At 50.3% G+C, this 27,631-nt stretch overlaps 1 protein-coding gene across 1 annotated transcript; it reads left to right on the plus strand.

Annotated features, from left to right (window-relative positions):
- The first annotated feature begins 208 nt into the window (after nt 1–208).
- Nucleotides 209–18,688, plus strand: LOC143842740 (uncharacterized). The gene is made up of 8 exons (XM_077347902.1): nt 209–319; nt 1,117–1,215; nt 3,829–3,872; nt 6,719–6,761; nt 14,593–14,747; nt 17,031–17,078; nt 18,395–18,469; nt 18,585–18,688. The coding sequence occupies exons 1-7, from the start codon at nt 230–232 to the stop codon at nt 18,459–18,461; spliced, it is 546 nt and encodes a 181-aa protein (XP_077204017.1). The 5' UTR covers nt 209–229; the 3' UTR covers nt 18,462–18,469; nt 18,585–18,688.
- The last annotated feature ends 8,943 nt before the right edge of the window (nt 18,689–27,631 follow it).

The following is a 27,631-nucleotide window of genomic DNA, read 5'->3' on the forward strand; positions in this document are numbered from 1 at the left end:
CAAGTATTACTGAACCTGGAACTGGCAATCCTATATACAGATGCAGGTTGACCAATTTTTATCAACTGTTTTGTCTTTTTTGAAACTTTATAGTAACACTTGCTCTGAATCAGGCCTCCATTGTTGCCATGGTGACGGCCATTCCATAGTGATGTCACCACCAGTCCAAGTCTGGCTTCCACTCCATGGTTGCTGGGCAGCGCGCAAACGTCTAGTCCAAACTGTGGACATGGCTTTGACGCATGTCTTCCTCGTGATCCTTTGGGAGACCTTTCTAATGGGGTTTGGAGAAGCTGAACTTCCTGGCCCGAGGGACGGGGTAAGGGCTAAGGCGGGAGGTGTGGGCTGGTGGATCACCTGCAGGTTGGCCAGTCCTGGGCAGGAATTTCAGGGGTGGGGCTTGAGGCGGGAAGGGATCTCAGTGGGATGGGGATGCCCTGGAGTCCACTCTTCAAGGAGCCATTGGCCAGGGATGACCACTTTTTACACGGTTTGAGTAAGTCTTACTCTGCATCTAACACCCCGATGACCCAATGGCCTTGGACAGAACCAGTCTTAGAAACACCATCCTCATCTTGCATCCTCACATAGAAGCCGGTGTTGCGGGATAGTTTGCCATGGCCGAAGTCAAACCAGGGTCAACATCAGCCACTGGGAAGGCATCGAAACAGGGGAACCCTTGCGAACGATCCCTGGATGTATCCACAGCTCTGTCAAAGGGGCAGTCAAGATAAAGTTCCAATTCTCCCAGACCCACAAGCATATCATCCAGAAAAAGGGTAGTTCTGAGAATCACCCCACCAAGAAATGCAGAAGGGAAAGCATTTAGCCTGGCCCCGATAAAAGTCCTCTGTCAGGGAAAGTCAGTTGATGAAAATAAGGCAAAAGGCCACAATACCAAGAAGCAGCCTCTGGGATGCCTCCAAACCCACCAGATGCCTCCAGGGCTCTGTCTAAAGTGAGCAGAAATGTCCTCAGAGGAAGAAATTGTGTGTGTGTGTGTGTGTGTGTTGGGGGGGGCATTTTGTCCACATTCTCCCCCCCCCCCCACTCACACACACTCACTGACTTTGGTCCTCATTTCTCAAGACAACTCTTGTATTTACCCTCCTGCAGGCAGACAGGCAGCAGATTCCAGGGGATAGTTGGGGGTCAAAACATCTAGGAATTCTGGCTCCAGCCGCCTTTCTTGTGACCCTGGTCTTCTTGATCAAGGTGAGAAATTTATTTAAAAACCTTCTTTTGATTCATTAGGCCAAAGGACACTGTTTTCTCCTGCTTGTGAAGGTTTAGTGCCCCATTCATAGCCTCTGTTGACGGATGTTCGACTCAGCTAGTCTTTGTCCCACTTCAACCCCTCAGTGAACTTGTCTCTTGCTTCAGAAGTAGGAATGAAAGCACGGGAATGCCTCCGAGCATGTGCAGAGTGATTTCCCCACCCTCATCAGGCAACTTCAGTGGAGTACCACTGAGCAGAGCACCTTTCAAGGTCCACAGGAAGGCATATAAGGAGGGTGGCTCCACAGCTTCTGTGGATGGTCAGGTCTCAGGAGATGGTCCAGGAGACTGCTGTGCTACAAGGGCTTTCTCTTGACCGTGCTTTTTAATATCCATGTGGAACAGTGTAGAAAGCATTATCCAGGGAGATGGAGCAATGGGCCATCAGTACACTGATTGGTCTCCAGTCATGGAGATATGATGGACATGCCAACCTGGTGTCCGGATTCCACAAGGCCAGGACAAGGGTGACCAATGTGAGACCTAGCTCCAATAGGACTTGCATACTGTGGGCTGGGAACAAAGCAGAGGTGGGCATCAGTATCTATCTCTGTTTTAGCACCCAGGGAACACCAATCTCCCACCTCCCAGGTGTTCATGTCAAGGGTTCACGACTTTCAAAGCCATGAGTCAAGACAGCCCTAAGCTCCCTGAGGTAGACCCTGAGGTAGACTGCCACCAACCCCTGAGTCTGCCCCAAGAACTACGGGGTCCAGAGGCGTAAGTCTATCTTGGAGCAAAGCAAGATGTCTCCACTCAATCCAGGGAGTGAGACCCCCCAAACCAAAGCACAGGTAGCTCTCACCAAGAAGGCCCTGGGTGGCTAGTGGGGATGTCGTCCTGCGGAGGACCTGAGCTTGAGGTCTGAGACCAACAAAGTATTTTGCTTCCAGGATGGTCGAACCACAAAGGTAAAAAAGAGGTAAGATAAACAAACTATCCAATTTTATGGACAGTCTCACATCAGAACAAGGCCCATGGTGGGGTTAGCAAGATTTCTCCACCCCCCCCCCCCCCACTATATGAATTCTGGCATTATTCAATAAGTTGGTGATGCACGTGGCCTTTCCCCAGCTGAAGCTTTCCCACCAACTTGTTTCTGGGCAAAGCTGCAGTGGGTGTGATCACACCCGTCCTTCTAATATTACTGAGACCGGACGACTGTAACGTTCTCCACATGGAGCCTCCCCCCCCCCCCGAAGATGGCCTGGAAACTTCAATGGATGCCATGTACATCAATACACGGGGCTGTATTTTCCACAGTCCCTGCTGGAGCTCCGTTAATGTTGGCAGCTCCCAGCTCGCTGCCGGGCTACCTCGAAGCCCTTGGTGTTGACCTCGGAGGTTGAGGTTGCAGTTCCAGGTCCTTCTCAGAGGTGCCCCCATGCATGAGGACAGAGAGGCCGGTGTGATCCCCTTCTGGGTTTTCCTCTATTACGTTTTCACTCTTTAGGAAAGATATATTTCTCAATACGTTTGTGTGAGTTTCTCAGTCTGGTAACTGGATGCTGGTCTCTCTAGGAAGGAAGGAACTTTCATGACTCTAAGCTTTAGCTTGTTGAGAAAAGGTTTATTGAACTGTTCAGCAGAAAGGATTAGAAATAAGTTCATAGGTCTTGGTATAGGCTGTTACTTCATATGAGGTGTGTAAATCACACCTGCTTCACTAAGAACCATACATGAGCATTCAGATTCAGCTGTTCATACTGTCAGAGACTTGCGGTCTGGACTGGAGCTCTAGTTGGGTGTTGCTGAAGATTGCTTTATGTTTTCAATTGTTTTTACTCGAGAATGGCTTTTATCCCCTTCTTCATGTTGTAACCCAGCTTGTTCTTCTGCTTACACAGACACAAATGCAAACATGCAATCTTATGTATTTGTAGGTTTGTCTTTTGATAACTTCGAGGAATCTGTGGCTTATAATTAGGGTATTATGTATGGATTGACTCAATTTTTTATTGTCATTTCTCTGGACCTTTTTATCAGTATTCTTGCAAGTTGCCTGGTGGGTCCTTGTGGAATAGATAATTACCAAATAATAATAATAATAATAATAATAATAATAATAATAATAATAATAATAATAATAGATAGATAGATAGATAGATAGATAGATAGATAGATAGATAGATAGATAGATAGATAGATAGATAGATAGATAGATAGATAGATAGATAGATAGATAATACAGGCAGTTCCCTTGCACAACATATCTTCAGCTGGGACATTCAAGCCACTTCTCTCCCTTGGGAAAGACTATAAATGGGTCAGGCCATAGCTCAGTGGAAGAGCAGCTGCTTGGCATGCAGAAGGCCACAGGCTCAGTCCCTGCTCTCTTCCCTGAAAGAACCCGGCAGGAGGTGACCCTGGAGAACCGCTGCCAGTCTGACCTGACCATATTAACCTCAATAGACCGTTGGTCTGATGACTTGGAAGAAGGGAGCATGCATAAGATGACCTGAATTCATCAGCCCAAGCCTCAGCTGCTGCTCAGAGGACCCTGTGGAGTGATCTTTCTCACAAATTTTCCTCTCTCCTCTTGTGAAACAGGACTGTGCTCAACGTTCACCAGCCAAAATGAGATGCCGAGCCTGGTAAGTCTTGCCGTGGGCAGCAGCTCCTGCTCCCTCCAGTATGAGGGGCTTCCATCAGGTGATGGCGTGCACCTCGCAAGGGATGGAAAAAGTATTTTGGGGAGAACCCTTGCACACCTGGTGAAGAGGGCTTTAAACTAGATCCAGGGAACTACTAACTTACAAGGAAGTTCAAAAACCAAAACCATGAGGCACACAAGGAATGGATTATGATGTTTCCACACTAATGCACAGAATATGGGAAACAAGCAGGAAGAACTAGTAGGTGGCTATGACCTAATAGGAATCACAGAAACTTGGTAGGATAATTCTCACAATTGGAATACTAGAATCGAGGGGTACAATCTATTCAGAAGGGACAGACAAGAAAAGAAGGGGGGAAGTGTAGCAATATATGTTAAGAATCTTTATAGTTATGAAGAAATACAGGTACCTGAGCATGAAGATTCAGTTGAGTCTATTTGGGTAAATATAAAAGGAGAAGGAAATGAGAGTGGTATTATTGTGGGGGTCTGCTATAGACCTCCAAGCCAGTCAGAGGACTTGAATGAGATACGGCTAGAACAAATTACACAATTTTCAAAGAGGGGGGAAACAGTGATCATGGGTGACTTCAATTCCCCTATATCTATTAGAAGACCAACTCTGCTAAAAATACATATTCCGTCTTGCCAACAGCTTCATTCCCAGAAAGTAGAGAGGGGAACCAGGGGCTCTGCTATTAGACTTCATTTTCATTAAAAGGGAAGAACTGGTAGATGAGGTAGAAGTAGTGGTTAGCAGTGACCATGTGCTTTTGGAATCTTCAATTGTGGGAAAGAGAAAACCTTAACGTAGCTGAACGCGTAGACTGGACTTCAGGAAAGCAAATGTTAACAGACTTAAAGGCATGTTGGGTAGAGTCCTGTGCTCAGAAAGACTTAAAGAGTTGGGAGTCCAAGCGGGCTGGGAGTTTCTTAAAAGTGAAATACTGAAGGTTCAATCACAAACAATTCCCTTGGGAAGGAAAGATGGAAGGAGGCCAAGGAAGCCAAGTTGGTTCCATAAACAGCTGTCAAAGGATTTGAGGAATAAACAAGAGTCATTTAGGAAATGGAAGGAAGGCCTTATTACCAAGGATGAGTATAAACAAATAACCAATAATTGTAGGGACAGTGTTAGAAAAGCTAAAGCTCAATATGAGCTTAGGCTAGCAAGAAGTGCTAAACATAGCAAAAAAGGCTTTTTTAGTTATATATTTAGTTATATATAGAAAAAGAGTGGGGATTCCGTAGGACCCCTGCGAGGACAAGAAAGTGAAATTATAACAGATGATGGAGGGAGGGTTGAACTGCTTAACTCCTATTTCTCCTCAGTCTTCTCTTGTGAGGGAAATAGTGCTCAATGTGGAAAAAATGTAACACAACACGGGGGACGGGAAGGGTGGCCTAGGATCACTGTTGGAACGGTCCACAAACACCTAGTTTGTTTCAATGAAACAAAGTCTTCTGGGCTAGATGAACTGCATCCAGGGGTACTAAAAGAACTTGCAGATGTCATCTCTGAACCTCTGTCCATTATTTTTGACACTTCTTGGAGAACAGGTGAGGTGTGAGATGATTGGAGGCAGTCAAATGCTGTCCCCATCTTCAAGAAAGGGAAAAAAGAGGATCCAAGTAACTATTGACCTGTCAGCTTGATAATCTGCAGCTGGCAACATGAGTGTGGACTTCTGATCTGGCAAGCCGGGTTTGAATCTGCGCTCCCCCACATGCAGCCAGCTGGGTGACCTTGGGCTCGCCACAGCACTGAGAAAACTGCTCTGACCAAGCAGTGATATCAGGGCTCTCTCATTCTCACCTACCCCACAGGGTGTCTGTTGTAGGGAGAGACAAAGGAAGGCAATTGTAAGTCGCTTTGAGAGTCTTTCGGGTGGAGAAAAGCGGCTTATAAGAACCAACTCTTCTTGGATGACGGTTTAGAGGGGATACTTATTAGATTTGCAGATGATACTAAACTGGGAGGGGTAGCAAACACAACCGAAGACAGAATCAGAATACAGGATGATCTTGTTAGGCTCAAGAAGTGGGTAAAGTGTAGTATCCCCTGTGCAAGCACTGGATCATGTCTGACCCTTGGGGTGACGCCTTCTAGCGTTTTCGTGGCAGACTCAATAGGGGGGGGGGGTTTGCCAGTGCCTTCCCCAGTCATTACCGTTTACCCCCCAGCAAGCTGGGTCCTCATTTTACCCACCTCGGAAGGATGGAAGGCTGAGTCAACCTTGAGCCGGCTGCTGGGATTGAACTCCCAGCCTCATGGCCAAAGCTTTCAGACGGCTGCCTTACCACTCTGCGCCACAAGAGGCTCCAAGAAGTGGGCTAAACTGAATAAAATGAAGTTCGATAGGGACAAAAGCAAAGTTCTGCATTTCAGTGTGTTTGGCCCACCATCGGATTGTTAGCCTGGCGACACGCACAACAGCCTGGCTGAGTTGCTAGCAGTGCAGCACTGGGGGCTCCTGGGGATGCCGGGCCTGAGACGCCAGTCAGGGGGAAAAGACTTCAGCTGTGCTCTGTGATGAGAGGCCAGACAGCCAAGTCTAGGGCAGGGGTCTCCAGCCGTTTTGAGCCTGCAGGTTCCTGTAACCTACTGAGGAGAAGGGGATGGTGAAGACCCCCCCAACAGGGACACCATGGTAGGGAACTGCACCAGGCAGCTGATGTGCAGTGATGGCTTGAGGCCGATGGCAGAGAAAGTGCATCACGATTCTCTGTGCCACTTTCGGTTCTTAAAGCATTGGCACATCAAAGAAAGGCCTGACGTACCTACTGCTAAAACTTGCCTTTTTTGCTTTTTATTCTTTAAAGGACTTTCCTCTGCAGAAAAAAGACCCCCTTTCCGGACGAAGAGGTAACGTCGCCATGTGGTAACACCCAAGTTCTGCTTAGACCCGCTGATTTCCGTTGTTTCAAGTGACACCTGGACTCCTTCATATTGTCAACAGCGATGCCAGCACGATTGCCTTGCAGGATCAGGCCAGGGGGTGATCCGGCCTGACTCTCTTTCTCTCTCTCTGGGGCTCTGAAATTCTTGAAGGACAAGTTGTTTTTCCTTGCCCTCCCCTCCAGTCATCAGAGCTGTCCTCTCCCTGAACTTGTTCGCTCCCATTTGTGCCTCTCCTGTTGCATCCTCACCTGTGCAGGAGTCCGCAGGAGGGCTTCTTTCCCTCTATGGGGTGCAGAGGATGGGCTACGGCAGTCGCTTGTCTCTTAGGACGAGTCAGGTGGGATTCTGTGCCTTCTCCGCTGCAAAGTCTGCAGGCCAGTAATACCCCCCTAAACCACCTTCTCGGAGTATTCAAGGCAATGCTGCCACTCCCACCGTGCTTGGGCATGCAGCTGGCCCCTGCCCCATCACGGACCACAGAGACGGTTTGGGCTTTCACATCATCACCCTCTCTCCCTGCCTGCCAAGACACCGCTGTGGGGAAGCCCAGCAGCTGCCCACAATCTCGTGGGCATGCTTTGGGCTGCTCCGCTGGCACACACAGAGCATGGAAAGAGGGCACTGAGGACGGGTGTGTGGGAAGAGGCCTGCACAGATACCCACAGGAGAAATGGTAAATCAGCAACAGCACAGAGATCCCCAGCACTGTGAAACTTCAGGCAACTTTGGGATTCTGACAGTGTGGTGGGCACTGGGCACATCAAAGAAAGGTACAGCATGGCTGCTGCGGCTGACTGTCATTCATGCTGTGTGTTGATGTGGTGGCTGATGCCAGAGCAACATTCTGGAACGATTGCCAGTCAATCAAAAGCCTTGCTGAGCAAAAGCATAAGATCTGAAAACTGGCTGCTACATCCTCCATTCTATAGCACTTGCAGAGAAATCCAGAAGACTGGATTGCCCATGCAAAGTAGCACTACTGTAGTGAGAGCAGCCAGAAACCAAGAAACGTATCTTACCGAAGCAGCAAGTTCTCCAACTCCAATGCCCTCTCTTGAGCCTGCCTTTCTCTCTCTTAACCCAGCTTAAGGTGGCTTTGGGCCGCTCGGACTCCAGAGCAGCTCACAGCCGGATCAAGTGGGGCGGGAGGGAGCTGGCCACCTCGTTAGCAGGCCCAGGACAGAGCTCCTTAGCAGGCAGTCAGCAGGCCGGGTGTCAAGCGCACAGGAAACTCACAACAAAACTTATTCAAAAGAAAAATAGTTTTATTGATTAGCACTACACGCAATGGACTGAAAAGTCAAATCTGACTAGAAGCCAGATTTGCCTCAGCTTATCAATACATTTCTCCCGCCCAAAACTTGACAGTTCCCAGGGGGGGAGGTGAGTGAGAAAAGACATATGTGAAACCAAAACAGGATTCCAAACTCCCATCCTTGAAAGAGGTGACAAACAGCCCTTTCTGCCCATAACAAGATAAGGTTAACATAACATCACTATTCTATTTTATTGCTTACAAACTACAAGGCCGGGACTAGCAGGCGCCGGGCCCCATCTAATAATATAACTGACATGGAGGAACTCAGGCTAATTTATGACAGAGATTCTACAATCCTGACATCCCTCCGCATTAAAACTAACTTCACTCCCCCACCTAGCCGGCATCAACCGGGCGAGGACAATCAGGAAATGCTCGATGGAAAGCCCGGAGAAGGCGGGGTGCCTTCACATTTCCAGCCTCAACCCACTCTTTATCCCCAGAGGGGAAATCCTTCCAATCGACCAAATATTGAAGGCGACCCTTATGCAAGCGAGAGTCTAAGATCTGGTTGACTTCATAGTGGGTGTCCTTATCGATGTAAATTGGAACAGGCATAGATGGAGGAGGGTGCCACTCGTCCGGGGCTGGAGCTCTTCGCAGCAGGCTGGAATGAAAAACCGGATGCACATTCCTATAAGTTTTTGGTAGAGCTAGCTCCACAGTCACAGCATTTATCAATTTCACCACTTTAAATGGTCCCACAAACTTTGGACCAAGTTTCCTGGATCTCTGCTGGCACCTTAAGTTCTTGGTAGACAGGTAGGCTAAATCACCCACTTTCCAATCAGGGGCAGGTACCCTCTTCTTGTCAGCTTGAGCCTTATAGGCATCTTTGGCTTCCTTGAGGCTAGCAACGATTTCTGGCCAGCCCGTACTGATGGAGGCTGCCCATTTGTTTATGTCAGGGACCTCTGCGGAGCTAAGTCCCCAAGTGGGGGCTGACACTAAATCAGTTCCATACACCACCTTGAAGGGCGATACCCCCGTTGAGGAGTGGACCCCATTGTTATAGGCGAATTCAGCCAGTGGCAATAAAGACACCCAATCATCCTGCTGGTGGTTGATAAAACAGCGTAAATACTGCTCCAGGATTTGGTTTACTCTCTCGGTCTGGCCATTTGACTCCGGGTGATAGCCCGAGGTGAGGGCTTGCTCCACACCCAATAGTTTAAGAAGCTCCCTCCAAAACTTGGAAACAAACTGGGGGCCCCGATCCGTCAGGACACGTGTCGGGATCCCGTGCAGACGTACCACGTGTTTAATGAAAAGAGAGGCCAGCTTTGGTGCTGAGGGCACGCCCGTGCAGGGGATGAAATGAGCCTGTTTGGAAAAAGCATCCACTACAACCCATATAACAGTGTTCCCTTGGCTGGGGGGAAGGTCTGTAATAAAGTCCATAGTTACATCAGTCCATGGACGTGAGGGGGTGGGCTGCGGCTGCAAAAGTCCTTTCCTCTTGCCCCCAATTGGCTTTGAGGCAATACAAATGGGGCACCCCTGCACATATTTCTCCACATCTTTACGCAAGGATGGCCACCAGTACTGTCTCCTGACCAGGTGCAGAGTTTTCACAAAACCAAAATGTCCAGCGGTTTTGGCATCGTGGCAAAGTTTCAAAACCTTTCCCCGGGCCGCGGCAGGCACAAAGAGTCTTTCGCCTTTGAAAAAGAGCCCCCCCTTCTCAGACAAATCAGGGCGGAGGGAACAAAACTCTGGGTCAGTTGACAAGTCCTTTTGGACCCAGCCCCCTGGGATGGGCGTCACAGTTTTTGTGTGGCTGCGCGTCACAGCGGCCATCCCCAGTTGGGCGGGAGTAAAGACGGTATCCACCAATGGGTCTCGTTTGCTGTTGTACTGAGGCAGGCGCGATAGTGCATCAGCCAAAAAATTCAGTTTGCCAGGGAGATGCTTTAGGGAGAAGTTGAAACGAGCGAAAAACTCCGCCCATCTCATTTGTTTGGCTGAAAGCGAGCGGGGCTGTTTGAGGGCCTGAAGGTTTTTATGATCTGTCCAGACTACAAACGGGATTGTGGACCCCTCCAGCCAATGCCGCCACGTGGAAAGGGCCAATTTCACTGCAGCCGCCTCTTTTTCCCAAATTGCCCAATTTCTTTCTGCCGCTGAAAATTTCTTTGATAAATAGGCCAGGGGGTGCAATTTCCCGTCCCCCCCCTCTTGGAGGATCACGGCCCCCATTGCTACGTCCGAGGAATCTACTTGTACTGTAAATTGCTTAGAGGGGTCGGCATGGGCCAACACAGGTTCAGACGTGAATAACAGCTTTAGTTTATCAAACGACTCCTGACAGGAGGGAGTCCAAGGGAGAGGCGCCCCAGGTCGGCTTGCCGTCTTCCCCCCTTTGGTTTTTAACAAGTCAGTGAGGGGCAGCGCAACCTTGGCAAAGTTGGGAATGAAGGTCCTGTAAAAATTGGCGAATCCTAAGAAACTTTGTAATTGCCTCCTGGTGCGGGGAGGCTCCCATGCCAGCAAATCACGCACTTTGCCCGGGTCCATTTCGATCCCAGCCTGGGAGACCCGGAAACCCAAGAACTCCACTGCCTCGCGGTGGAACTCACATTTTGACAGTTTAGCAAACAACTGGTGCTTCCGCAAGCGGCGGAGCACTTCGCGGACCAGCTTAGTATGACTCTCAACATTCTCTGAATACACAAGAATATCATCAATGTAAACCAACACCCCTTGGTACAATAAATCATGCATAATTTCATTTATCATATTCATGAACACGCCCGGAGCGCCGGCGAGGCCGAACGGCATTACGGTGTATTCAAACTGCCCCAGGGGCGTATTAAAAGCTGTTAAATATTCATGCCCCTTCTTGATCCGAACTCGATAGTAGGCTTCCCTTAAGTCCAGTTTCGAAAAAACGCGCGCTTTCCCCAAGTGGCCCAGCAAGTCTTTTATCAGGGGAAGCGGGTAGGCGTTGCAGGTGGAGACCGCGTTCAACCCGCGGTAGTCGGTGCACAACCTTAGCGAACCGTCCTTCTTTTTAACGAAAAGGACCGGGGCTGCCAAGGAAGATGTGGCCGGTCTAATAAAACCTCTCGCTAGGTTCTTATCCAAAAATTCTCTAAGCTCTGCCATCTCTCGCGGGCTCATGGAATACAGTTTGGCTTTGGGGAGAGGCTCTCCCTTCTTTAATTCGATGGCACAGTCAGTTTTGCGGTGGGGGGGAAGCTGGTTGCACTCCACCTCCGCGAACACATCACCAAAGTCCCGGTATTCAGGAGGGAGCGCGTCCACCCCCACCCCCAAAGCAGCCACCACCCCGGATCTCGGAGGACCCTGCTGCCGCTTGTGCTGCTCGCAAGCGGCGGAGGTAAATTCCACAGTCCCTTCCTTCCACTTCACAAGGGGATCATGTTCCCTCAGCCAATCCAACCCCAACACGCATGGGAAGGCAGAGTGAGGGGCCACCAAAGGTTGGATTTGCTCCCAATGTTTTTTAATGTCCAAGTCCATGGGGCGAGTCTTTGCCGTGGCTTCCCCACCGGGAGCGCATTTCCCATCTAACTGGGTGATTGGCAAGGGTTCTTTCAGTGCCACTTTCCCCACCCCCAAAGTCTCGGCCAGTGCCGGGTTCACTAGGGATTGGGTGCACCCCGAGTCCACAATACATCGGATTCCCACCGTCTTCCCCGACTTGGGGTTAGAAAGGTTGGCCGGTAGGAGTAGCAAGGGGGAATCACTCACCACGCGTTTGCCCCTGTTGGCGGCCTGCTGGCGGGGCGCCTTTACAGCAGACCGTCCTCGTTTCCCGACTGCTCCTCAGCTTGATCCTCGTCCTCCAGCCCGCTTCCCTCCTCCGAGTCGTCCACCGCTGGCACGGCAGCCACTGGAACCAGGAGAGATTTGGTGCTTTTCTTGGTGGTGGTTTTCTTGGCAGGCGTGGCTTTCGATGGGGCGCTGCTCGCAGCTTTCGGGGTTGATGCCGCTTTCGTTGGGCAGTGTGCGAGGAAATGCCCGGCTTGGCCACATCCCAAGCACAGCCCTTTCTCCATGCGCCGAGTGCGCTCCGCCGGTTCCAATTTGGTTCGGGGCTTGGTCTTCACCGGGGTGGAAGTCTTCGCCATGGTTTTCCCGGCCAGGGCTTGCACCATTGAGGCTCGTTCCAAACGGTTTTCCATTTCTCCAGCCAGCTGGACCCACCCTTCGACAGTGAGTGGGTCTTCCAGGAGGAGGCACTTGTCAGCCAGAGTGGGATTGAGGCCCCCTACAAACGCCAGCACACGTTGGGGCTCCGTCCAGTCTGGTACAGAGGAAGCCAGCTCCTTAAATTCCCTGGCGTACTCAACCACGGACAACTTTCCTTGCCGGTGAGCCCGGAGTTTCTTCTCCGCAGTCTCCCGTTCAAACGGTTCCACGTACATCTGGCGCAGGGCCCTCATGAAATGGTTGTAGTCGCGGGTGGCTTGGGGGTGGTAACGGTACAAATCCACGAACCATTTGGCAGCTTTGCCTTCCAGGGCTTGCCCCACGAAACGCACCCGTTCGGCGTCGTCTTGGAAAGTGAACCCCATGTCCATCATGTAGGCTTGGAGGTGCACCAGGAACGTGGGGAAATCGGAGGGGTCCCCAGAAAACTTTGCCTTGAACTTATAGGTGTTCCGCATTTCCACTCCACGGAGGTGGGCAGGTAGGCGCCCTGGGCCCCAGTCCGCCGGTGCTGGGGCCGGGGCCGGGGGTCTTGCACCCCGGCCAATGCCTCTCCCTCTCCCAGCCGCCACTCTCGCTCGCTCCGCTGCCTGCACCGCTGCTGCTGCTCGCGCGGCCGCTCGCGCTGCTTCACGCGCCGCCGCCGCTGCCGCCGCCTCGGCTCCCGCGACATCCGCCGCTGCCCGTGCCGCCGCCGCCGCTGCTGCGTCCTCGCCTCCGTCCGCGCCGTCTCCACCAGCACCGTCGCCGCCAGCGCCACCTTCGTCCTCTCGTTCCTCGCCTTCGTCTTCTCTCTCCCTCTGCGCCCTTGCGCGTGCTTCCGCCTCGGCTTCGATCTCTAGCTGAGCCCGGGCTCTGGCCAGCGCCTCAGCCGCCTCTGCCGTTGCTTGCGCGGCCGCCATGCCGTGCTCCTGCAGTGCAAACCCACCGCTCTCTCTCCGTGCACTGGCATCGTGTGCACCCCCACCGAGCACGTCCTTTAGCAGGCGTTGTGTTCGGCGTCTCTCCTCCGGATCCAGCCGACCCGAGAGGTCCTGCAGCCAGTTAGTCACCCTGTCCAGCTTGTACTGCAAGTCCTGTGTCTCACCCACAGGCTCCAGCGCGTAGCTAGGCAGTCCCAGGTGCTCCGGCCAACGTTCATCCCCAGTAGGGCGGTCGTATTTTGACAACCGCCTGCGCTGGGTGATGTGACGTTCCAAAAATTCCTCGGGCCCCGGGGTTGCCCCCGAGACAGCCCGCATCATGGCCGAGCTGTGCGGCCCCGCACCAGCGCCTTCGGCCTGGGAGAGGTCCCAATCCAGGCCCTCTCCCTGATCAGAAAAAGTATGTCCCTCGCCCTGCATTTTGCAGGTGAAAGGAGTTGTGAGATTTGACTTGATGTCAAGCGCACAGGAAACTCACAACAAAACTTATTCAAAAGAAAAATAGTTTTATTGATTAGCACTACACGCAATGGACTGAAAAGTCAAATCTGACTAGAAGCCAGATTTGCCTCAGCTTATCAATACATTTCTCCCGCCCAAAACTTGACAGTTCCCAGGGGGGGAGGTGAGTGAGAAAAGACATATGTGAAACCAAAACAGGATTCCAAACTCCCATCCTTGAAAGAGGTGACAAACAGCCCTTTCTGCCCATAACAAGATAAGGTTAACATAACATCACTATTCTATTTTATTGCTTACAAACTACAAGGCCGGGACTAGCAGGCGCCGGGCCCCATCTAATAATATAACTGACATGGAGGAACTCAGGCTAATTTATGACAGAGATTCTACAATCCTGACACCGGGAGGCCCTCATTAGCAGGCCCAGCCTAGCAGACCAAGAGCCCCTCGTTAACAGGCCCTCCACCACGACCCTTTGCCCAGGGCCCTCTCCCCTTACCTGCTGCTGGCTCCAGGCACTGAGGCAGGTCTGAGAGCAAAGAGGCTAGAGTCCAGGGTCAGAGAGTGTGCCCTGCAGGCACAGGCCCAATCAGCAAAAGTTGGCTGCACCCTGATTGGCCCTATTCCAACTTGGACAGCCGGATACATCCCACCCCCTAGGCTGTTTCAGAAATATTAAGAGGAACAATGGATAAGGATTAGGCCCTGCTCACTAAAAATTCATGGTGAGTACCAGGAAAGGTGTTGGCAGGCACGGTGCTTCCTATGGGCATCACACTGGGGATCCCTGCCTTAAAGGGTTCTGGCTTCAGCCCTTCCTCTTTCTGATGCCTATTTGATGTCAGGTTGAACCCTGAATTGGTTTGCTGATTTTGAGTTTTTCTTGTCTGTGGGCCTTTGCCCAACTCTGCAGAGTTCTATCATCTGTTTCCGGTGGGGGAAGAAACCTCTAAAAGTAAAATACAAACATCTGGACACCCTGCTGTTAATGCCTCAGGAGGAACTGGATGAGGTCTTCATGGAGGAGGAGGAGGAGGAGGCGGACCTCCACACCTGGCACAACACAAGGTAGACAAGAAACCTTTTGTGTAGCATCACACCGTGCCTTGGCCTTTGAAATGGCCAGACCCCTCAAACCAGGCCTCTAGCTTGGAAAAGGGGATCTCACAGGCGCAGGCAGGGGCTGAAGAAACCCCCCATGGGGAGCAGACTGTGTTCTCAGCTCTAGTCCCATCTCCTCTTCAGCAGGTGGACCTTCTCCCTGCATGGATATACTGTCAGAAGGAATTCTGCTTGTTTTGATTCTTATGGCTGCCAAGCCACTCATAAAGGCACAGAGCACTGCCTGTGAAACAGCAGCCAATCTAATCAAGTGTTGGGGTAGTGATGTGCAGGAAGGATAGGTGTGCAGGAAGGATCGAGGGGTCTTAGTAGAACATGTACTGAACATGAATCAGCAGCTTGACTTTGTGGCTAAAAAGGCAAATGGGATTTTGGGCTGTATCAACAGAATTATAATGTCCAAAATGATGTTACCACTTTACTCCTTTCGGATTAAACCTCACTTAGAGAACTTTGTTTATTTTGGGGTACCAGAATTGAAGAAGAGGTAGATAAGCTGGAGTGTGTCCATAGGAGGTCAACAAAGATGGTGAGGGGTTTGGAGACCAAGGCGTATGAGGAAAGGTTCAGGGATCTTGGTCTGTTTAGCCTGGAGAGAAGACGACTAAGACATGATACGATAGCCATCTTCAGGTACTTGAAGGGCTGTCACACAGAGGATGGAGCAGAGATGTTTTCTGCTGCCCCAGAGGGTCAAACCAGAACAATTGAGATGAAATTAATTCAAAATAATTTTCAGCTAAACATCCAGAAGACCTTCCTGACAGTTAGAGAGTTCTTCAGTGGAACAGGCTTTCCCGGGAGGGGTGGCATCTGCTTCCTTGGAAGTTTTAAAGGATAGGCTAGATAGCCACCTTACAGAAATGCTGCTTCTATCTATTTAGGCGTGTAGTTCGTTTGGTAACAAGATAGTCCATGCACGACATGGGCTCAAGCACTGTGGGCCATTCCGCACTCGTTCAAAATTGCACAATGGTTGCATATTGAAATTGCTACTAATTTGCTGTTATGCACAACGTCATTTACAATCCGCCACAATCCTGAAACTGATCCGCAAAAAGCGCTTCGTTGTAGCGCTTTCAGGGAAAGCCCCAAAAGTGGATTCACCCTCCGGAAAGCGCTACACTCTTGCAACCAATCTGCAACACTAGTGGGAAAGATCTGTGCATTACCATTGTTGCGGTTTCTGCAAAGTCCCTCCCCCTGGCTCCCTCCTCTGATATTCCGGGGAAGCGATCGCCATTTTTTTTTCTCGGAGCGAGCAGAGATCAATGCACCGGCGAGCCTTCGTTTACCCAGCGAGGCTTCCCCGGCTGTAGTCCCTTCCCAGAGCAGTTTTAAGTCACCAAGCACCAAGCACCACAACAGTCCTGTTTGGTGGTTTATTTTCCCTTTATTTTTCACTCTATTTTTGAAAATCGCGCCCGTGCGGGGGGGGGGGGTATTTTTTCTTCACTCAGGGGGAGCGTGGCAACGATGAAACGGCAGCTCAAACACCACCTGCTAGCTAGATGGGTCTCTCCGTTGCAACGAATCAATGCAGATTCGTTGCAACGTGTTTTTTTTTTAAACCTTCCTTAAAGGGAAAGGGGCTTTTCGGGAGCATGATAACGGCCGCCCATTGGCTGCTGATTTGATTGATGGCCAGGGGCGGGACAAAGCTCGGCAATATCGCTTCCTGGCTAGCGATTTTTGCCGAGACCGGAAACCTGTGGGAAACGATAGAAACGCAACTGGATTCCACTACAAAGTCAGGTATGCATAAAGACGAATTACACTATTTAAAATGGCGTTTTTTCGTTCTGAAACCAATTTGCTACATCGATCCTGGTGCGGAATGGCCCTGTGTTTAACCAATTGCAGTGGTAGCTACCACTGAAATGATGCTATTTTACTTTGCACAGTGTCTCTCTCGGGACCTCTTTATGCTTGGGTCAAAAGTCTTGCACTAGTGCTTTCCTGCACTAGTGCTTTGCAACAAAGGAGCTTGATGTGCAGCAACCAGCAAGCCTTTGGGTAACAGGTGTGCAATGTTAGATTCAAGTGGATCGCCATGTTGGTCTGAAGTAGCACAACCAAAACAGAGCCCAAGAGCTCCTTTAAGACCAACAAAGATTGATTCAAGGCGTAAGCTTTCGAGTGCATGCTTAAAGGTGCTCTTGGCCTCTTTTTTGGTTGTGCAACGTGATAAAGATACCTGTGCTGCAGCGTCCTGCTTCTGCTTTTCAGGCTGTGCTTCCTGGAACCTCCCGAGGAGACCATCCTCTCAGAAGAACTGTAAGTAACACCAAGCGAGTCAGCTGGGGGGGGAGTGGTTAAGAGCACTGGCTTCTAGTGTGGACAGCTGGGTTTGAATCCCAGCACCTCCACATGATGGGTGACCTTGGGCTAGTCACAGGCCTGATAGTGTGGTTTTCACAGAGAAGTGCTGTCGGAGCTTCCTCAGACCTACCACACAGGGTATCTGTTTTTGTGGGGAGAAGAAGGGAAGGCGATCGTAAGCCACTTTGAGACTCCTTTGGGTACTGAAAAGTGGGGTATGAGAACTAGGGGTCTCTGCCTGACATTGAGGACAGGTTGCGCTGAGCCAGAGGGCCCATGCTAGCCTCCTCTCAGAAGCCAAGCAAGGTCACCTCTGCTTAATATTGGGAGGGAGATGCTGTGCAGAGGGAGGTGATGGCTAACCACCTCTGATCGTCACTTGCCTGGAGAGCCCCACAGGGTGGCCAGAAGTTGACTCCACATCGACAGCCCTTCCCACTACTTCTGCACCCAGATCCGTGACTCACCCAGAATCCATGAGAGCAGGCCACTCTGAGTCTTAAAAACTATCAAAATAAATCCTTTGAGAGGTCCCAGTGACATCTACTCCCCACTGTAATTCTTAGAAGCTCAGAAATGCATTAAAAGATTGTGTGCCCTGAACAAAGGGAATTTTATGCTAAAAGGTTTGCCATTTTCTTTGAATGTGCCCTTTGTATCCACATACTAGGTTGGGAATGCTTTGTGGTGTCCAGGGTTCAGCGTGTGCTTTGCATGGGAAACTTGCATGCCTATACCAGCAGGCCTGGGAAAACATGACAGCTACGTGGTAAACCTGCCCCTTAATCCGAGCAAGAAAGCTCCTCACACTCGCTGTGCTGCTTTCTTCAATAAAGCGATTTTCTTTCACAGCGAGTCTGCTTGTTGAGAGTCTGACAGTACAAAAGGAAATGCTCCCAATACGTTCCCCTGAGGGACCTGAGCTCTGGTGATCAGAATCCATTTAGGATCCCTGGCCTGGTGGACACCCTGCTGTTGTGTCTGTAGACCTAGGCAGGATCTAAAGTTTGCATTGCAATAAGCCCGGGTACTAGGGAAATTGCAGTGCTAAAAATAAATCATGAACTGAAATTTCCTTTCTGCCTGTCAACCCCTTTCCAGTAAACACATTGCAGTCAAGAATGCAAGAGCTGGAGTGCTCATTGGCTGGCCACAGAGAAATATGCGAGATATCCTCGCTGTAAAGGATCCAAAAATGTTAGTAGTGTCTGCTGTGTGAAGTAACACTCCTGGACTGACCTGGGCTCTCTGTTCTGCTAACCCCCCTCCAGGACACACTTTGGAGTCGAGGATGAGTGGCCAGGATGCTGCCCTGGAGAACCCCAGGGAGCTGTTTGAGAAAGCAAGTAAGCTTGTTGCAACCATTGCTATGTGCAAACAAACCACAGTTATACAACCCCAATGTTTGGTCCATGTTCCTTATTATCCTAACCATGATTTCCCTTTTCTTCCCCCCTTCAGCAAAAGAGAATCAAGACAACCATGAGAGAATGGACAGGCAGCTTAAAGTCCTGTGGGGAGCGGAGGGGGGCCAAGGAGAGGCTGAAGGGAAGGTGGTCAAGAGAAAGGCTGGGAAGGGGAAGGGGAAGGGTGGTAAAGTAAAAAGGCTTAAAGGGGAGGGAGGTCAGGGGGATGCTGGTGAGGGGACGGGGAGTTGTTGAAGGTTTGAATTATAATGTTTGTGGTCTGCTGGGGGTGGGAGTTATACTGTTTTGGGATTGTTGGGGGTGGGAGGGGAGTTTGGGGGTTATATTGCTGTTAATGATTTGGTTAAATAAATTCAAAAAGATATTACTTTTATACAACAGTCTCCTTGCAATCTTTTTGTTCCAATCTCACCTACCTACGATTGTTTATATGGGTCCCTTGGCTTAATGTTTCTCTTGCCCAGGGCTGGTCTTTGCCTGGTTTCAGTTGCCATGCTGTGTGAAGGGGTTGGTGGGGTTTGTGTGTGTGTGTGTGTGTGTGGGGGGGGGGTGTTTGGCTCACATTAATTTGAGGTGGATTAGCACTCTCCCTCGCCTCCCTTGCCTCCATGACCGCAACAGCCCTCTCTGCAATGTCCCCAAGTCTGTTCATGGCGCTGACTGTACCCCTAAGGGTATTGCCGCATGACATGAATACCTCCCTGACTAGCCTTCCCTCCTCCCGCCTCAGCCTCCCTCTCCATCTGGCTGCAGTCTTCTTCAAAGCGGAGCCTGGCCTACTCAAAAGCACAAGAGTGCCTCATGTCCTCTCCTCCTTGCTCCAGCAGCCACTGGCCCACATTTGTCAACAGGGAAACGTGTCTCTGTCTCCTGCGTTCTTTTTGCACTCTCTCTTCTGCCGAAAGTGTGCCCCTTATGTCCCTTGGGTCTGGATCCGTGGCTCTTGGCTGGCTATCCTCCTCCTCTTCTGGGACCTCCTCAGAGTGTTGTTCTGAAAAAAACGAGAGACAGTGAAAATCAGTTATTTTCAAAGCCAACCTCACATTGAGGCCCCAGGAATTATCCACCCCTATGACTCTGTGTGGTCTGTTTAACATGAAGAACTACATGTTGACCATCCTAATCATAGGCAAAAGGCTTTCTGGCACACTTGCCTGCTGTTCATCTCCGTGGGTTCTGTGCAGTCCACATGGGTTCTGCGACGATCGCAGGCCTGCTACGGAGAAATAGCCAGCTCAAAGCAAAACAAGTCTCCCAAGAGTGCTCACCCCTCCGTCTTTCCCTCCGTCCTTTTTTTGCCGCTGCAGGAGAAGGACGCTAGTCAGCTAGCTCTGGTGATTACCTCAAAACTATTTCTTAGGAGAAAAAAAGTTCCAATAAGGAGTTTTAATTCTTTTACTACGATGCTCATAATGTGGTGCCAAGATGGCACAGACAATCATTCCTCATGTCTGTTGTGTTTAGGCGAGGGCCACTCAACTTCAAACTGTCCCTCATGTAAAAAGCTCACTCCCAAAACCAGGGACGATAGAGCTAGAAGACTTAAAGCAGCGTTATGGGAAGAATCCCTGAGGCCTGCAGGGTTGGAGGCCCCTTCTACTTCTGGGGCTCCCTCAAGCGCTCCTTTGAGGCCTCAAGAAAGGGCTGTTTCTGAACTGGCCAAGAAGAAAAAGAAGAGGGCATTGGCTCCAGCTAGGGGTCAATCCCCTTCATTGGGGAGCGCCTCGAAAAAATCAAAGAGGTTGGTTTCCCGTTCTTCCTCTCTGCCAAGGTCGGCATCAAGAGGCCGTAGCCAGGAGCCGACGCTGTCGATGAGTAGTCGACGTCTTGCTGACCGGTCGCCAACGATGCTCGGTCCGGTGCTTTTTAAAATATTTATTAATGATCTAGATGAGGGGGTGGAGGGACTACTCATCAAGTTTGCAGATGACACCAAATTGGGAGGACTGGCAAATACTCCGGAAGATAGAAACAGAGTTCAACGAGATCTGAACACAATGGAAAAATGGGCAAATGAGAACAAAATGTAATTTAATAAAGATAAGTGTAAAGTTCTGCATCTGGGTCAGAAAAATGAAAAGCATGCCTACTGGATGGGGGATACGCTTCTAGGTAACACTGTGTGTGAACGAGACCTTGGGGTACTTGTGGATTGTAAGCTAAACATTAGCAGGCAGTGTGATGCATCAGTAAAAAAGGCAAATGCTGTATCAACAGGGGCATCACATCAAAATCACAAGATGTCATAGTCCCATTGTATATGGCACTGGTCAGACCACACCTGGAGTACTGTGTGCAGTTCTGGAGGCCTCACTTCAAGAAGGACGTAGATAAAATTGAAAGGCTACAGAGGAGAGCAACGAGGATGTTCATCTTCGTGGGTTCTGTGCAGTCACACATGGGTTCTGCGGAATCGCAGGCCTGCTTCGGAGATATAACCAGCCCACATAAGCTCAAAAAGACTTCCAAGAGTGCCAGCCCCTCCCCTCACAGAGTGACTTTCCCGCCCAAAGTCACGTGATGTGGGAGGAGCTAGCACTCTTCCCTCAGTCCTTTTTTTGCCGCTGGTGGAGAAGGACGCTAGCTCTTGATAAATCACCTCAGGTGAGATATTTGGATAAAAAAGAAGAATACAATGTTTTCTGAGGAAAAATATGGCACTATTCAAAAAGTGTGATCAGTGTGGCTCGAAAATGGCGAAGTCTGATAACCACACTTCGTGCCTGCTCTGCTTGGGTGAGGGGCATTCAGTGAATAGCTGTCCCTCTTGTAAAAAGCTGACACCCAAGACCTGAGATGAACGGGCCAGGCGCTTAAAAGCAGCGCTGTGGGAGAAATCTTTGAGACCCCCACAGGATCCAAGGCCTTCTCCTTCGGCTGAAGGAGTTTCTGAGGCTGGAGGGCAGGTTTCTAACCCCTCTAAGAAGAAGAAGAAGAAGAGGGCAGTTCCTCCCTCTAGAGGTCGATCCCCTGTATATTCGAAGGCTTCAAAGAAAGCCAGAAGGCAAAGCTCCCCCTCCCCACCAAGATCAGAGGTGGGGTCGAGAGGACGGTCTTCAGCGTCGTCTACTGAGTCCCTGATACCTATGATGGTGCCAGCGTCTTGGTGCCGCTGGGGACGGCCATTGCCGAAAGACATGCCTTTTTCGGGACGTCGTTCTTCCGTTCCCGCTGTGCATTCGCCTACTCGAGGCTCTGACTCTGACGAACCTCGGCAAGAATGACAGGCCTCTTTGTCTGCTCGACGACAGGAACATTCTTCCTTACCGGGTCGACATCGTGACCCTCTGCCACTTCGCAGTCGGGAGCATTCTTCCTCCCCGTCTGATCGACGTCGAGGCGATCGCCTGCCTTCGTCGCCTGGTCGACACCGGGACCACTACTCTCCCCCATCTGTGAGGAGTCGAGAAGACCTGTCTCTGTCCCTGGTACGCGTGTCGTCGCCGAATCGACGTCGAGACCGTACTTCTATCCCGTCGTCCCCTCGACGCCGCCGGCAAGCTTCTCCCTCGACGTCGAGACTGCCACGTCGAGACAAGGACATGGACTCTTTTATTGAGCATGAGGACCTTGATGACTCTGTTGATCTATCCCCCCCCTGAGGAGGTTGGGGTTGTTTCGGGTCAATCCCCGACAGATGAGATCAAGCCTTATGCTGAACAATTGATCCGCATGGCGAATGCACTTAAGTTGCAGTATAGGGTTGTCTCTGAAAAATCTGAAGACCCCTTAATGGAGTTTTTGTACTCCCCTGATTTGGGGCCTATTATGCTCCCCCTTATTCGCGGTGTGTCAGCGGTCTTGGAGAAGACCTGGCAGACACCTGCCTCCGCCCCTCCTACCTCACGGAAAATAGACCACCTATATAGAGTTCAGGAGGAGGGCTGTGCATATTTATATAAACATCCCAAATCGTCTTCTGTATTTTCTGCCATATTACCTGGCAGAGGTAAAACTGAACAACACTCCACGCCCTTAGATAGGGAAGATCGGAAGATGGATGCCTTTGGCAGGCGCCTTTACTCTTCGGCCGCTTTAGGCATTAGAATTGCCAATTTTCAGACTATCATGAGTCGCTACCAGGCTACTCTCTGGGAGAGGTTGGAACCTGTACTGGCAGGTCTGCCTGATGAATACAAAGCCCTGATTCAGGCCCTACTGTCTGAGGGAAAGGACTTGGCCAAGCAGCAGGTCAAGGCCTCTCGACACGCAGTTGACTGCTTAGGTAGAGTAATGTCTACCTCTGTAGTCATGCGCCGCTATTCGTGGCTGAAATCCTCAACACTTCCGGCTGATATTAAAACAGCCCTGGAGGACTTGCCGTTTGAGGGGAACGAACTGTTCAGCCCTCAAATGGATGACGTGCTTGAAAGAATGCGTAAATACAAGCTCCAGGCTAGGTCACTGGGCATTGGAGGCTCCACTGCGGTCCAATCCCGCCCTCGGCAGTGGACCCGCCCCTCCTTTCGTACACAATCCTTTCGTTCCCGATTTTTTGAACATAGGACCCGGGCTTTTTCCCCTGCCCCAAGATTTCGGCAGCAGTCGAAAAGGAGAAGAGGGCCCCGTAATAGGTCACAAGGGGGTGACAGAGATGCTAGGGGCAGACAAACCCAGTCGCAATGACTGGCCGTCCCTGAACGCCCTGTTGGCGCTTTAGCTGGTTTTGCGCAAGCATGGTCCTTGATTACTCAGAGTTTATGGGTACGCTCAATAATAAACTTTGGTTATTTTTTGGAGTTTTCTGAGACACCTCCTTTAAGGTTACCATCTTTGCAGGATACATTGGTGGAGCCTGGTATGGCACAGGAGATTGGTGAATTGTTGCACAAAAAGGCAATCAGGTGTCTGGGATCATCCCCCTCGTCTCTGGGATTCTATTCCAACTATTTTATTGTCGATAAAAAGGATGGTGGAAAAAGGCCTATTTTAGATCTTAGGCACCTTAACGAATATATAGTGCCCAAACGATTTAGGATGTTATCCTTGTTTAATCTCCTTCCACATTTGTCTGGAGACCTGTGGTTTGCCAAGGTAGATCTGAAAGACGCCTATTTCCACATCGCCATACACCCAGCCTGTACCAAATACCTACGCTTTTACGCAGCTGGGCTCCATTATGAGTACACCGTTCTCCCATTTGGTTTGTCCTTTGCCCCGAGACTTTTTACTAAGGTCACAAACGTGGTGGTCTCTCATCTCTGTACCCAGGGTATTTTACTTTATCCATACCTAGACGACTGGTTGCTTGTCAGGCATTCTGCGGATGAGCTGCGCTCTGCTATCACCCTTTCTGTAAACCTCCTAACATCGTTGGGGTTTAACATTAATTCCGACAAATCTACGCTTGTTCCTATTCGGTCTCTCGAGTTTATTGGTGCACTTTTGGATAGTAATGCCCACATGGCCTTTCTGCTACCTAGCAGAGTACTGAGGCTATCTGCTATGGCACAGAGGACAAGGTTTCACAGGTACCAAACCGTTTATCACATACAATCCCTGCTGGGCCACATGGCTTCCACTGCAGCGGTCACACCACATGCTAGGTTACACATGAGACCTATGTAGTTATGGTTCCTTTCCATTTGTAAGCCACATTTGGTCAGTATGTGGAAGCGTTTCTCAATTCCGAGACAGGTGGCACGCTCCTTGTCCTGGTGGGCTAATCCTACAAACCTTTCGAGGGGCGTTCCTCTAGGACCGCAAAAGGAGGAGTTGATTTTATATACCGATGCTTCTCTTTTTGGATGGGGCGCCCACTGTGGACAACTCTCTGCACAGGGTGTTTGGTCTTCCTATGAAGCATCCTTACACATTAACTTATTAGAGCTTCGGGCAGTAAGGAATGCTCTTCTTTCGTTTACAGATATCCTCAGAGGAAAACGGATACTGGTCACCACCGACAACGTGGCCACAGTATATTACATCCGGAAACAGGGTGGTACAAGGTCAATAACCCTATGCAGGGAAGCCATAAGGCTTTGGAACCTAGCAGCCGGCGCCAACATTCAGCTGTCAGCAGTCCATATAACAGGAGACCAGAACACCTGGGCAGACGCCCTAAGCAGGGATGTGAACCGGCTACAAGAGTGGTCCCTAGCTACCCAATACCTCGAACCTGTGTTTCAAAGATGGGGGACACCCTCGATAGATTTGTTTGCGACGGCCGCAAATACAAAATGCCTCCATTTTTGCTCCAGAGGGGGAGCAGACCCCAGGTCTCTGGGGGATGCTTTCGAGTGCCAGTGGGAGAGGTTCTTTTGCTATGCCTTCCCTCCCTTCGGTCTTCTGGGGCGAGTGGTGGCCAGGCTTCTGTCAGGGAGCACTCACGCCATACTAATAACACCCTTTTGGACCCAAAAGACCTGGTTTCCTGCCCTGTTTCGGCTGGCTCAGGGCCACTTTTTGCACCTACCATGCCAGACCAACCTGTTACATTGGGGGAAATTCCTGCATCCCAACCCGCAGCCACTTCACTTAACAGCGTGGCACATCCAACCTCGAGTGCCCTTTCAGTAAAGCACATTTTGGAATCCGCTAGAAGGCCTTCGACTCGCCGCTCATATTCGAGTAAATGGCTCAAATTTGAGCAATGGGCTCTTTTAAATGACTGTAACGCTGTGTCTTGTGACATTTCTAAAATACTCTCTTATTTAACATCACTGAAGGAGTCAGGCCTCTCCACCTCTTCAGTCAAGGTCCACTTGGCCGCGATTTCGGCCTCCCATGAATGGGTGGAGGGCAAACCAATTTTTTCGCATCCGCTATCTCGTGTGTTTTTAAAGGGTTTGAAAAATTTGTTTCCCCCAGTCTCCCCTTTGGTTCCCCAATGGAGTCTGTCACTTGTTCTATCTGCTCTCACCCATAAACCGTTTGAACCTATGGCTACAACGGATCTGTCTTTTTTGTCATACAAGGTAGCCTTCCTTGTGGCTGTTACATCAGCACAACGAGTGGGGGAACTGGCGGCCCTGTCTATGGAGCCCCCCTTTTTACAACTGTTCACAGACAGGGTAATCCTGCGACCTAGTGTAGCCTTTTTACCTAAGGTGGTTTCTAGATTCCATCTGGGACAGTCCCTGGTCCTTCCAGTTTTCTTCCCAAATCCATCATCACACTTCGAAAAACAGATGCATACTTTGGACGTTAGACGGGCCATTTTGTTTTATTTGAACAGAACTCAACAATTCAGAAAGGTTAATTCACTTTTTGTATGCTTCAGAGGTATCAACCAGGGTAAGGCTGCTACCTCTCAGACACTTTCCCGTTGGATAGTACAAACGATTCGGCATGCATATAGACTTTCCAAACTGGATTGCCCCTTCTGGATTACCGCGCATTCCACTAGAGCTCAGGCAACGTCAGCAGCGTTCGCGGCAGGGCTTCCCATGGCCGACATCTGCAAGGCGGCTACTTGGTCGACGCCAGGGACTTTTGTTCGACATTATTCCCTGGACGTCGACTCTACTAGAGATGCGGCGGTGGGAAAAGCAGTACTCCAATCACTACTGCGCACATAGCCCACCCCAGCTCCACGGTGAGTGATCTTGTTAATCTCCCATGTGGGACTGCACAGAACCCACGAAGATGAAAACAGGGTTGCACTTACCTGTAACTGTTGTTCATCGAGTGGTGTTCTGTGCAGTCACACAACCCTCCCTCCATCCCCGCTGGGCCGCTACGTATTGATTGGAAATGGTTTCCAGCGGCAAGGGGTTAGGACTGAGGGGAGATTGCTAGCTCCTCCCACATCACGTGACTTTGGGCGGGAAAGTCAGCCTGTGAAGGGAGGGGCTAGCACTCTTGGGAGTGTTTTGAGCTTTAAGCTGGCTAGTTATTTCTCCGAAGCAGGCCTGCGATCTTCGCAGAACCCATGTGTGACTGCACAGAACACCACTCGATGAACAACAGTTACAGGTAAGTGCAACCCTGTTTTCGCCATCGTCTTCAGAGGAGGACATTCCATCTAGGCATGCTCGGCGCCAACGAATTTCGTCGTCGTAGCCGTGGGTGCCCATGATGGTTCCAGCGTCCTGGAGACAATGGGGCGATAAGCCTTCGACGTCGGTGGCGAGGGTGGTGGACCCCGAATCGTATCGACGCCAGGGACCTTCAACGTCGAGAGTGTCGGTTTCGGATGATGAGTCTCTTCGACGTCAAGCTCTTGTTAGAGACAATGACTCTGAGTATGACGATGTTGACAATGTATCCCTTTCTCCCCCTGAAGAGGTTGAGGTTACTACAGGGCGCTCTCCCTCAGATGAAAATAAGCCATATTCAGAGCAGCTTATACGTATGGCTAATGCCCTGAAGCTCCCTTACAGGGTCAATGCTGAAAAATCAGAAGACCCAATGATGGAGTTTCTATACTCCCTGGATGTGGGCCCAGTAGCACTTCTATTGATAAGAGGGGTGTCTGAGGTGCTTGAACACACATGGCAAACGCCCACTTCTGCTTCCCCAACCTTGCGTAAAATTGATCATTGGTACAGGGTGCAAGAGGAAGGTTGCGGTTAGCTTTATAAACATCCTACCTCATCTGTCTTTTCAGCTATACTCCCGGGGAGGGGAAAAGTGGAACAACATTCTGCACCCCTTGATAAGGAGGGCAAGAAATTTGATGCCTTCGGTAGGAAGTTGTATTCCTTTTCGGCCATGGGCATCAGGGTTGTCAATTTGCAAACCATGATGAGCCAGTATCAGGCGATGCTCTGGGAAAAGTTGGAGCCTTTATTGGCATCCATGTCTGACGAACATAGACCTTTCATTCAGGCCCTAATTATGGAAGGGAAGGATTTAGCTAAGCAGCAGGTTAAATCCTCCAGACATAGTTTGGATTGTCTGGGTAGGATAATGTCGACAGCGGTCGTTATGCATAGATACTCTTGGCTCAAATCGTCCTCCTTATCAGGAGAGATCCGTTCGGCCTTGGAGGATCTGCCATTTGATGGGACAGAGTTGTTTAGTCCTCAGGCTGATGAGGTCCTGGAGAAGATGCAAAAGTATCGCCTCCAGGCGAAATCTTTGGGGATTGCTGGTTCCTCGACTGTTCAGTCCCGCCCTAGACAGTGGAACTGTCCT

This window comes from Paroedura picta, chromosome 8 (assembly GCF_049243985.1).
Source record: "Paroedura picta isolate Pp20150507F chromosome 8, Ppicta_v3.0, whole genome shotgun sequence".
NCBI lineage: Eukaryota > Metazoa > Chordata > Lepidosauria > Squamata > Gekkonidae > Paroedura > Paroedura picta.

Coding starts and splice junctions, on each gene's coding strand:
- LOC143842740 (XM_077347902.1), top strand. CDS start 230: ATGGCTTTGACGCATGTCTTCCTCGTGATCCTTTGGGAGACCTTTCTA. Junction 1,216..3,828: donor CCCTGGTCTTCTTGATCAAG/GTGAGAAATTTA, acceptor CTTGTGAAACAG/GACTGTGCTCAACGTTCACC. Junction 17,079..18,394: donor ACCATCCTCTCAGAAGAACT/GTAAGTAACACC, acceptor ACCCCCCTCCAG/GACACACTTTGGAGTCGAGG.